General features: G+C 32.4%; 1 protein-coding gene across 3 annotated transcripts in view; it reads left to right on the top strand.

The window, feature by feature from the left end:
- Positions 1-12,045, top strand: part of LOC133182233 (transient receptor potential cation channel subfamily M member 3-like) — a 94,335-nt gene that overhangs the window by 58,719 nt on the left and 23,571 nt on the right. For all 3 annotated transcript variants that reach the window (XM_061316991.1, XM_061316990.1, XM_061316989.1), the window contains exons 8-14: positions 2,124-2,307; positions 4,659-4,782; positions 10,356-10,425; positions 10,664-10,764; positions 11,286-11,420; positions 11,518-11,568; positions 11,783-11,914. In XM_061316991.1, the coding sequence (XP_061172975.1) occupies positions 2,124-2,307; positions 4,659-4,782; positions 10,356-10,425; positions 10,664-10,764; positions 11,286-11,420; positions 11,518-11,568; positions 11,783-11,914 (797 nt within the window). The remainder of the gene's footprint in view (positions 1-2,123; positions 2,308-4,658; positions 4,783-10,355; positions 10,426-10,663; positions 10,765-11,285; positions 11,421-11,517; positions 11,569-11,782; positions 11,915-12,045) is intronic.

Genomic DNA, 12,045 nt, shown 5'->3' with positions numbered 1-12,045 from the left:
AAGCCGTCATCTGTGGCCTGATCGAAATAAAAAGACTCTCCATTCTTAGGATTTGACACCTACTCTTATGCAGTGAAAATGTCCATCTGAATGCAGCCGCTTTCTAACGTTTTTAATTGACATATTTTATAGTTTGTTTTAAAGCACACCATTTTTTTTTTAAATCTCAAAATTACTGTAAACATAATACATTTGACTGTGTATTCTTTTTACTGTTTTGGTGGAAAACAGCATCCGCTAAATCATGTACATAACTAGATTTCTTTAATATATCTAGCACTTTCAGAAATGTGCTAAATCAAATCTTCACCAACTTGTTGAAAAATAAATTTCTGCCAAATGTTATGCTAAATATGATACATTAATTCAATTAATTTTAGGGGAATGTTGAGTATATTGTTTGGAATTTGTAGAATAAAACAACTTGTAATTGATTTTCTAGGCCTTAATTATCTTGAAAGTGTTGGACTTCATTGTTCAAGGAAGACATTGTGCAATTCTCTAAAAGGCCTCATAAATCTGTTTTAAAGCTAATTTTCATGTTATTGATATCATAACTGCACATCAAGTAATAGTTTGTGTGGATTGAATATCATGAGAGCATCCTTATCAGCTGTTATATTGAACTGTTAGCCCATTCCATTAAAGGAGGATAGCCTTAGTGATGCAGTAATAGCTGTTGCGATTAGTTTACACACTGTCTGTCAGCGAGGTGGGGGAAATCAGGCCTATGATTTCTTGGCGTAAACATTTCTATCCTTCTCTTAAAATAATGAATCTGTGAATGGATGAGGCCATTTTGCATGTAATCAGAACCGTGTGTTGTCAACAAATCCTTCAGATGCCCACATAAGTAGGATGAATGGGGGGTAGACGTGTAACTTATAGGCCTTTTGGCAGTCTTGAATATTGAAAGGGTTCATCATGGTGCCATTTGTATTTGATAGGTACGGAATTAAGGTATATTGATTCCACACCCAAGTTTATATCCATTTTTTATCATCTATTGACTTAATTGCTAAAATATCATTAGTACACAGCGAATTTTCTTGAACCTAGGGAATTATTAAGAGCAGCATATTGTTTAGAAATTACAAATGTATTGGTTGTCAACCATCAAAAAAGAGCATGTGTAATTTGCATAATTCCACATGACTAAAGATTGGCATTTACTGCACATGAAATATTTGCAGATATGAATAATTTGATCAACAAATTATTATGACACATATTTTGGGATAGTACAGGTAATTTGGTATTTATAAGCAAGAAAATTTTTCCACAAATTTCAGTTTTTGTTGTACATTTTCTTTATAAAAAAAAATACAAATGTACCCAAGAATGAAATTTTCCAGTGCAGACTGTCTCACTGAATTGTGCAGAAATAAAGTTCTTACAAATAAAAAGTGTAGTGTACAAGAAAGAGTAATGAAAGAAAATGGTTTTTCGATATTAATATGTTACTTTCGATTTTTATTTCATTTATAACATAGTTAGGCCAAGCTTAAAGAGGCTGGGGGGTTGTGGCCATTTTTATACTATATTGATCTCCTTTAGAAGAAGAGCTCCATATGAAGATATAGAAAATGAACAAATTTTAAACTAAAATTTTTGAAATTTTTCTTTGCCAAATGATAGTTGACAGCTTAAGATATCATATCTAAAAAATTAAATTAAAATTAAAAATTAAAAAAGTTAAATCTGGTGGTTAATTTGTGGTTAATTTATTGACCCCCCAGCCTCCTTAAAAAATTCTTCGTTTGCATTTGCCGATCTATAAATTTTAGAGTGGGTAGGTAGGTAGTTTTTTTCTTTTTTTTGAAGAAAAGATATTAGTTTTCAGATTTTGTTAGATAACAAAAATAGGCTTAGTAAACATAAATAAGCTCCACTTGTTGTAAGACACTGACTGATAAAGACAAAATACAAAAATAGAAAATGAAACGGTTTCAATATACAAAGTAACTGAAAAAAAGTTTGGGTCGGGTGCATTTTCAATGGGTCGGTAGGCAACTGCAAACAAATAATTTTTTTATTTTAGTCCCCAGTAATGCGAAAAAATTAGCTGTACATATTACCTATGAAGTACATGATCTACAGCCACAGTTGTAATATCGTTACAGCCAGTGGCGTGAAGGGGCGTGGAGTACCAGTGATCTGTGTGGTCCTAGAGGGTGGTGCCAACACCATCCGCTCTGTATTGGAGTATGTGACAGACAAACCACCTGTGCCTGTGGTGGTCTGTGATGGAAGTGGTAGAGCTGCAGATCTCCTGGCGTTTACACACAAATATGCTCAAGAAGATGGGTAGGTGAACTATAAGTTTCAGAAACTGCATGACCTTACATAAATGGAAACTATAGTTGTAGGTTCCTGTGGATGTAACGGAAATTTGAAGTAGTTTTACACAGATAAATAGTAGAGTGCCAATAAGTAAAAAAAGGATTTCAAATTCTGCCTTAATAGTTAAGGCAAAATTGCAAAAATAGAATTGTGAAATACATTCGAACCCATCCTCTGATGATGCAAATTGGAATGAATTAATTTGCAAAGATTTCAGACAGAGAGATTGTATAAACTTTGAAATCTTCAATTACAGAAATTTCTTGTCATAATTCTACAATATGTATCATAATTTATCAAATGCTAATTATTAGTGGCCATTTCTTTTTTCTTCTGTAAAATGAAAAGAAATAGCTAGAAATAGGCTTTCAGACTTATAACAACAACAACAACAAAATAGAGTTAGTAATTAATGATTTATCATTATCTTCTTTTTATTAGAAAGTAACAAGATTTTCAAAGACATTGCACAAACAAAAGCCACAAATTCTAAGAAAAGAAGATAAATCAATGCCTGAAAACAGGAAAATGTAAAATCAATGATTTCTGAAATGAAAGCATGGAGAATAGCACCTGATCTTGTGCCATTGTTTAAGGAAACAAACCTTAAACATGGAAGTTTCTGCACTCTGTGTTTCTTGTCAGATGATTAACATAAATCGAAAGTACCGGTAAACACACACCGACTAACATTTTCTTTGAAAGTGTTAGGTGACCTTTATAGATATCTGTGATATGAAAAGTCCTGGCGGCTTATTTACTAGGAACGTGTTGAGAATTTTTTTTCAGTGTGATGACTGGTTAATGATTATCTTATAAGTCTTAGAGACATTTCTAATTTGCAAAAAATAATTATCTATCTCTTAATTGACAATATGCTTTCTTGTTTGATATTTTGCTTATAATCTATTGATATTTTCTGGAATAACAAAAATTTTAGTAAAGATAGAACATTTATATGTGACATTGTGTATTGTTTACAATATTTATTGCAGTAGGGCATGTGTTGCAAAAAACACAAATTTATCTTTCCATATTTAGGACATCTTAAAAACATTCTGTTGGCGAATTTCACAGGTTTTTCATTTCATGTCGAGAAAGTTTTTGGCAAAAGTAAAAAGGTCATTTTATGCTGCTTATCTCTGCACTTTCTGTTAAAATGACTGGGGTTTTATGTAGTTAATTGACTTGTATTTTTTAATGGTCCATTAAGAGTGACAGTAAACTAAATTCATTGTTCATCTCTTGACAGTATTGCAAATGAGAGAACAAAATGTTTGGAGGATAATTGTGTGACATTAAAAAAAAATCTCCACTTCCTGAAAAATTGGACATAAAATTCTGAGTGTAATATTTTATGTGTAAATGAAAACTTTTCAGCTTAAATTGCCATTTTTCATGCATAAATCTTTAAAAGAAGCCATTTATTTCTGCAGTTGAAATGTATATTTTATGTAGCACAACATGCAATTCTCCAATTTTAAGCTTGTTTAAGAGCTAAATAAGAATTAAAAGTCGGAAAAGCAAAAATGACATATTATATACTTAGTCAAAGCTCAGTCCTTGTAATATTGTATGACTGACAAATATTGGAGATATCCAAGGGTTAAGATATCATAGTTGAAACTGGAAAGTTGTAATTATTTTACCTCTGTGAATTTTTTCTATGTAAAAATATGACGAATAAACATGCTATTTTTTCCAAACAGCCCCTACCGTGGAATAGTTTTTGTGCTATTTGCCCGAAATAGTCATTAAACTATTCACCGGCAGCATTATGTTTCCCTCGCTTTTCATCTCGGAACTCTTCTGGTTTTATCCAGATTGTGACGTAACACAGGTAAAAACTGCCTATGTAAAACACCTATTTACTGATCGTCCCCCTCGACGGCAACTATTTCCCTGGGCTGCACCTCAGGAAATAGTTGCTGTCTTGGGGAACGATAGACTTGCTTTTGTCCTCATAGCCAGTAAATAGGTGTATACTGTTGTCTGGCTTCAGCACATTCCAGTATTCAAGACTTGAAATACCAAATTTAAACTATGATTTAAGTTTCATAATTTCATACAAATAACATATGATTGAAATGAGGAGTTTTATAGTGAGGATTGACTAAAGTCTAGTAATACTGATATAGTATGTGTTAACTGTTTCCCTAACTCATTTGTATTTTCCTTATGGTTTCAAAACTATAGCCATGATTTGGGTGTCCTACTTGATGATGTTGCTTAAGTACTAGAGGGTATATAATATTGTTTTTACGACTTGTAGGCTTGAGCTGGTTTCTCTTGTTAAATACAGGCCTTTTTTTCAGGACAATGGTAGAGAGTTTGAGAGACCAGCTCATTCTCACAATTCAGAAAACCTTCCAGTATTCACCGGAGCAAGCTGAAAAATTGTTTTTGGAACTCATGCTTTGTGTGAAGAAAAGAGAATTGGTAAGTAATACAGGGAAATAGTCATTTCTAACACTGCAGAACTAGAGGTCACCTGGGTTTATTGTGAACTTGCTTGTAAATATGTTGTCTGTTTTTGTTGTCATTGTGAAATATTCTTTTTTTTTACTGATGGGTTTGGTACTGAAAGTTCATAATGAAAATGCTGTCTTGTTTGACTGATGCTATTATTATACATATTTTTGTGTGACACACCAGGCATTTTGTTTTGACATTATTTCCGATGCTTCATATATTTACTGGTCATTTTAGGGAAAGTTTGAAAAATGTGAATTTTTTATAAATGATTTTGAATAAGGGGATATTATTGTGGCAAGCAATTAAAAAGGAATCAGCATTGTTTTAATGAACTCAACTATGATGCATTATAACAATTAAGATGTAAATAAACACTTTATTAATTTCTTAGATCATGTGGTGCCATGAGGCAATTTAAGCTATTTTTTACCTTTTGCGATTTTTTATTATGTGTGTGTTTTTTTTAAGATGGAATTATTATGGTATATTGCTCTCAGGTTGTCTGTCTAAGCATCTGCCTGTCCCTCTGTGTACAATTCAGTTTTCTGGACTTTTAATCATGACTTTTGTCCTTTGAAAATATTAACAAGTCAATTTTTGGGACTTTTTTTGATCAGGCTCTGATATTATGATTTGATACTTGGTTAAAATTTAAGTGATAGAACATGTTTGAGTTTTACGGAATTCTGTCTGATTTTCAGAGAGATACATCCTTAGATATGAACATTGCAAAGGGAGATTAAAAAAAATATCATAAAATATAGTTTATTTACGTACAGATACAAATGATTAAGGTATTGCTAAAAAGAATTTACAGTGTTTTGTCTTTATAAAAAATTTTCTATCCTAAATGTTGCTGATTTTGGTATAGAACAGGTGACCAAGTAATTTTAGAGGCAGAAAAAAAGAAACTTGCATTATTCTGCAAATGCAGAGAAGTGCAATTTGGGTGAATGTTCTGTTAATTTCAGCTGCTATGGGGATTAACTTCAAAAGATATAAACAGGAATTGTTAGTGAGGTATGGTGGAACTTCAGTATCTAATACTGATTTCTCAAATATTATGAATATGTCAAAGTCCCTTGGAACTCCCAGCTACATTTTAGCTCATCTGACCCCGAAGGCTCAAGTGAGCTCTTCTGATTGAAGTGTGTCTGCAGGGGTGTGCAATTACCATCGCCCGACGCCCGGGGCTACCAATTTTTGAGGTCGGGCTATCATAAATCTATACTGCATTAGCCCGTCGGGCTAGTAAATCTAAAACGAAAGTATACATATATTTACATCGACTGAATTGATGTACGAATTAACTTTGTTGTAAAATCATAATCTTTAATTCGTTTTAACCTATATATATATATTGTGTTGCTATCGCCAGTCGTTTCTGTGACAGTTATAGTCGAAGTACCTGACAATAACAAAGCGCAAACCATTATTTGTTTTATTTATTTCAACTTAAATGGTTTTTTTTTTTACCTTTTTGTTATACTTATACATGTATTGTTTTCGATACTTAATGGGCTAGTGACTGACAACCTCGGGCTAGTAACTTTGTTACTGCCACTAGCCCGACGGGCTATTAACTAATTTTTGTAATTGCACACCCCTGGTCTGGCATCTGTTTGTCATGTGTTGTCTTTAAACTTTTCACATTTTTGACTTCTCCTCAAGAACCACTGGGCTAATTTTAATCAAACTTGCCAATAAGCATTCCTGGGTGAAGGAGATTTAGGTTCATTCAAATGAAGTGCCATGACCTCTTTCGAGAGGAGAGAATTAAGAATTATAGGAAAATTAATATCATCTTTCAAGGATCTTCTCAATAACCACAAGGCCAGAAAATATATTAAAGCTTATTATATAGTGTAGATTCAAGTTTGTTCAAATTATGAGCCTCAGAAGTAGGGTGGGGCCATGGTAGGGGAATAAAGATACATAGGAATATATAGGAAAAAATTAAAATTCTTCTTCTCAAAAACAGGAAAGTCATGATTAATCATATTTATACTGAAGCAACTTCAGGTAGTGCAGATTCAAGTATGTTCAAATCAGGACCCCCAGGGGGTAAGGTGGGGTCACAATGGGGGATCAAAGTTTTACATAGGAATATATAAGGAAAATCTTTAAATATCTTCTTCTCAAGTACAGCAAATCCATGATCAGTCAAATTTATTTGAAAGCATCCTCAGTTAGTGTATATTCAAGTTTGTTCAAATCATGACTTCTGGGGATAGGGTGGAACCACATTGAGAAATCAAAGTTTGAAATGGAATATACAGAAAGAATCTTTAAAAATCTTTTCCTGAAGAACAGCAAAGCCATGATTGGTCATATTTGTATGAAAGCATCCTCAGGTAGTTTAGATTCAAGCTTGTTCTAATCATGACCCCTGGTGGTAGGGTGGGGCCACAATAGAAGATGAAACTTTTATACAGGAATATAGAGGGAAAAATCTTTAAAATTGTTTTAAAGCCATGATTAGCCATGTAAATAAGGGAGCATCTTCAGTTAGTGTAGATTCAAGTTTGTTCAAATCATGACTCCCTCCCCTGTCCCTCTTGGGGTAGAATGGGACCACTTATATATTTAAACTTTTCAATACTGAACCGATTTCTGATTTTCTCTAACTAAAGTGTTCAGGTGAGTGATGTGGCCCAAGAGCCTCTTCTTCTTCATGTATTTCAACCTTGGTTTCTTGAATCTTAAAATATTTTGAAGTTTTTTCTTCCATTGAGTTCCAAGATAAAGAGGTTTGACTGTATATTGTTATATATACATTAATAAATTACTTTTGTGAAGAAAAGTAGAAAATTGATGATGTTCACGTACAGCTTTTCAAGTGAAAAATAGAATCACCTAAATTTAGCAACTTAATTGTTAGAGGGGAAAAAAATGGTAGTATTTTAAAAACACCTGCAGGATTGTCAGAATGAAAAGTGACATAATGAGCTTGCACTGTTGTTAATGTCAAATGTTTTTCACTATTTGTTTAAATTTTTGTACAATTTTGGGTGTGATTTTACTTATCAACAAATAAAAGATATTGATCAACATAACCAATACATGATGAATTTTTATTTCATAGTTTTTTTTTAATACATGCATGTACTATATTTACTGTATATGATTGTCTTTTTTTCATAGATAGAGATGAAATAATCTAAGACTTTTTTTTTGTCAAAGATTATTATAATAACTTTTAAAGTTGTTTTAAAAACTAGAAAAAAAAAAAATTAAATTAGGCCAGCGATACATAGTTTTAATCTTGAGTTTCTCAGGCCAAAAATGCAGCACAGGTTCTTTTTTTTTTTTTTTCTTTTTTTTTACTTTAAACAAATCTTTGTTCTTTATACATCATTGAACTGTAAGAAGAGAGTTTGACAGACTGCATTTAGCATTTACATTTACATAATTTTATTCATTAAAATTTTCTTCTTAATTAGCTTACTGGTAAATGAAACAAAATGTACAGAAAATTACATTTAAAAACCACACAATCTCTTTAGAACTAAATAAAAATACAGTACATTGTATACTGGTACTTAATATATTAATCTAGGGTCATAACATCATATTTGAAAGATGTGAATTCAAAAATGTATTTTTATCAGTTTTGAATTTTCAAGAGTTAAAGGGCAAGGTTTACTTGGGGCCTTTGAAAAATCAAAACTGCTCAATTATAGTTGACAATGCATCGAATATCACTTGGACTTAAAAAATGACATGATTTTCTCGCTAGCCATTAATGTGTTATGAAGTCATGAATTGTATCATTATACCCATATTCTGAAAATTCCTTCAAAAATGGTAAAAAATTTAAGCTATTTTTCAATATTTTGTATATAGCACAGCCTCTGATTTAAAATGTGCAGGCCGGTATATAATGATAGAACTGTTTCTGGAGAATATAAACATTTTATTTTTTGGATTGAGGAGTATGTGTGCTCTTATTTTAATTCTTTGCTTAAGGTGCTCAAATACACCTGTTTTCTGCAAAATACAAGAACATTGCTATTTCACAAAGCCTGTTCCAATAATAGAAAATTAAAGGGACAGGGCCATTTTATGCATATATAAAGTAAATGTAGCTCTTTAGAGTAAAGTCTTCAATTTTCCTCTGTTTCCTCAGAGGTTTTTAATTTTATGATTTAGGTAGTTCAAGTGTAATTAGAAATACAAAAAAATGGTCTTCCAATATTTTTGTGGCGAAAATTATTGTTAAACAATTGACGAATGTTTGTACTAATTTCGTTGAATATGTCATATATTTGTCAGGGAGAAATGGCAACTGTGTGAGCATTGTGGCCAATGAACCTCTTTTGTTTTGTGTTTTATTAGTTGCTCTGCCTCAAGCTCCCATTTGCCAACTTTTTTAATGTTTTAAACTTGCAAAGAATGAACAGGAACGTGCTTGTTAGAAGCATGATCTTACAGGGTCAAGGTCAGAACATTAGTGTCACTTTGAAGACTTTCAAATAATTTATACAAGACATGCAGGGGACATGGTACGAAGTGAAATAAAACCTGTTGTTAAACTATTTCAGGAATAAAGGCTGAATAATAATTCATGTACGAAGATGATGATATGAATTTGCATCTTAAAGAAACTTAATTTCCCATTTGATATTGCTGTAGCCTTTTTTCAAGGATGATTTTTTAAAATTTATATATGCTTATAAATATCTTCAATTTATTTATGACATATTTATGCCTAGTGAGTAAGGACACTGAGGAGGCAGCTCCAAAACCTGTGTGCAAAATTGTTTAAAAGAGCTTCCTCAACTACTTAAGTTTTTGTTTTATTTATTCTAGTTGCAACATCATAAAGGAAAGGAAAAAAAACCATATAGAATGTCTTTAGGTATCTGATTGATTGATTGTATGTTGTTTTATGTTCTGATCAAGAATATTTCACTCATATAGAATGTCACAATATACTAGTGAAGGGCTTCAAATTTAGACCCCCACTTGGCACTCAGGGCCATTGAGCAGTAAGGGTTCTTTATGGTGCCAACACCTACCGTGACATGAGGCCTCAGTTTTTAAGGTATCATCCAAAGGACCAGCAATTTTCACTTTAGAGTGCCATGCGCTTGGCGAAGGAACAGTTGCTACCTATTTTTCATCAACGTAGGTCAGTCGTGACCATGATTCAAACACATGACCCTCCAAACACGGAGTAAACGCTCTACTGACTGAGCTACCATTATGGCTCTTTAGATATCTAATAAACATTAAAAATAAGTCATATACCCACATCAAATGTCATCAAAGAAATGGGTAAAAATACTTCATTTTTGTCATCTGACTTTAATCTTGGGTTGGCTATGAAAAGCAAATGATGCTATTGATTTTTAGGTCAAGGTCAAAGCAGGTTTTCTACAACATCAAATGTTTTAAGAACACTTTGCTTGATGGTCATCAGATTTCTTGTAGAGTTTTAGAAGTTGTTTATGACAGGTAGATAAAACCTTATTTAAAGAATTAGGTAAAGAGGATATATATATTTTAAAACGTTTCTTGTCTTTTTGTTACAGATCACAGTATTCCGAATGGGAGAGGGAGCTCAAGACATTGACCTGGCTATATTAACAGCTCTCCTCAAAGGTTTGTAAACCTTGATCTCAACTAACCTATTTTTTAAGATTATTAGAAATTTTTGTAACTTTTTGAATATGATTTCAGGATACATGTATATGTAGAGATTAAATTCCATGTCACACAGATTCTGCAAAATAGAATATGCAATCAACTTACAGTTCTGCTTAAGAATTTCCTCAATATCACATTCTCATCTAATTTTGCTTATTAATTAAAAATATAGAAGTATAATACTTACTTGTAGGAACGAACGCCAGTGCCCCAGATCAGCTAAGTTTGGCCTTGACCTGGGACAGAGTTGACATTGCCCGTAGTCACATCTTTACTTATGGACAGGAATGGCCGGTAAGTAAAATTATCATTATCAACATGAATGTCAACACTCAATTCTCAACATGAATGTCAGCATTCTCATTATGAATGTCAACACTTAATTCTCAACATGAATGTCAACATTTTCAACATGAATGTCAACACTTTAATTCTCAACATTAATATCAATACATGTACTTAAATCAGAATCTTCAAAAGCTGAAGATATATCTTTGAAAAGATGGCAAGATTTGACAATTTGGAAACCAAAAATCCTGCAGTAAAACAGTAAATATATGAATGATGGAATAAGCATATAAAATGACTAAAAAAACAATTGTGTAGAATGATGAAATCTCATGAAGTTCAGTTTTAGTGGATTTCATAGGTACCCCTCATGAATTTATGATTGAGATTGATGTATAGGTCCTATCTTTTATAAGGAGACATTCACCCACAAAATAGCTCTTTAACAATCCATGGAATTTGACCTGCATGAATTACAGTACATGTAAAAGATAAGCCAGTTTAGACAGTCTTGATCTGTGTTATAGGAGGGATCTCTGGAACAAGCTATGATGGATGCACTCATTAATGACAGGGTAGACTTTGTTAAGTTGTTGTTGGAGAATGGAGTCAGTATGCATACCTTTCTCACCATTCCTAGGCTGGAGGAACTCTATAACACAGTAAGTACTCAGAAACAGTTAAGTGTTTAAAAAGTCTTAATCTGTATCATCACCAACAATGCATCAACAGAGGACTAATTTTTCTCCCTACTTGTAGAGACAGGGTCCAGCAAACACACTGCGATACTTAATCAGGGATGTCAAAAAGGTTAGTACCAAACTAAGATTATTAAATGGAAAAAAAAACTTAATAAGATTATAATAACAAATTTAAAACTTAATAATTTGAAGAGACTTGCATAAATAGGGTTTTAATTTTTAAGTATGTTTTTAATTATCATGTGGAGAGAACTGAACACTAATTTAGTGGAAATTTTATGAAGTATAAGACTACAAACTGACCTGAGATTTTTTTAACACAGCATGTTTTGTCGAGCTATAACTACACACTGATAGATATAGGGATGGTGATGGAACATTTGATGGGAGGAGCCTTCAGGTCAACCTACTGCAGAAAGCGATTCCGACAAAAGTACAATGCTATCAAGAGAAATGTAAGTAAGAGGAGGAGGTCTACCTGAAAAGGAAAGAAAAGTTTATACATTACAATTCTCTCTTGTTGGAGCAAATCATACTGTAGAAAGGAAGTGCTTTTTATTACTTTTAAAGATCTTGCATGCAGTGT

This window comes from Saccostrea echinata, unplaced genomic scaffold (assembly GCF_033153115.1).
Source record: "Saccostrea echinata isolate AGI-Se365-2 ecotype Australia unplaced genomic scaffold, CSIRO_AGI_Sech_v1 ptg000009l, whole genome shotgun sequence".
In the NCBI taxonomy this organism is placed as follows: Eukaryota; Metazoa; Mollusca; class Bivalvia; order Ostreida; family Ostreidae; genus Saccostrea; species Saccostrea echinata.
This window is presented reverse-complemented; position numbering and strand designations above follow the sequence as displayed.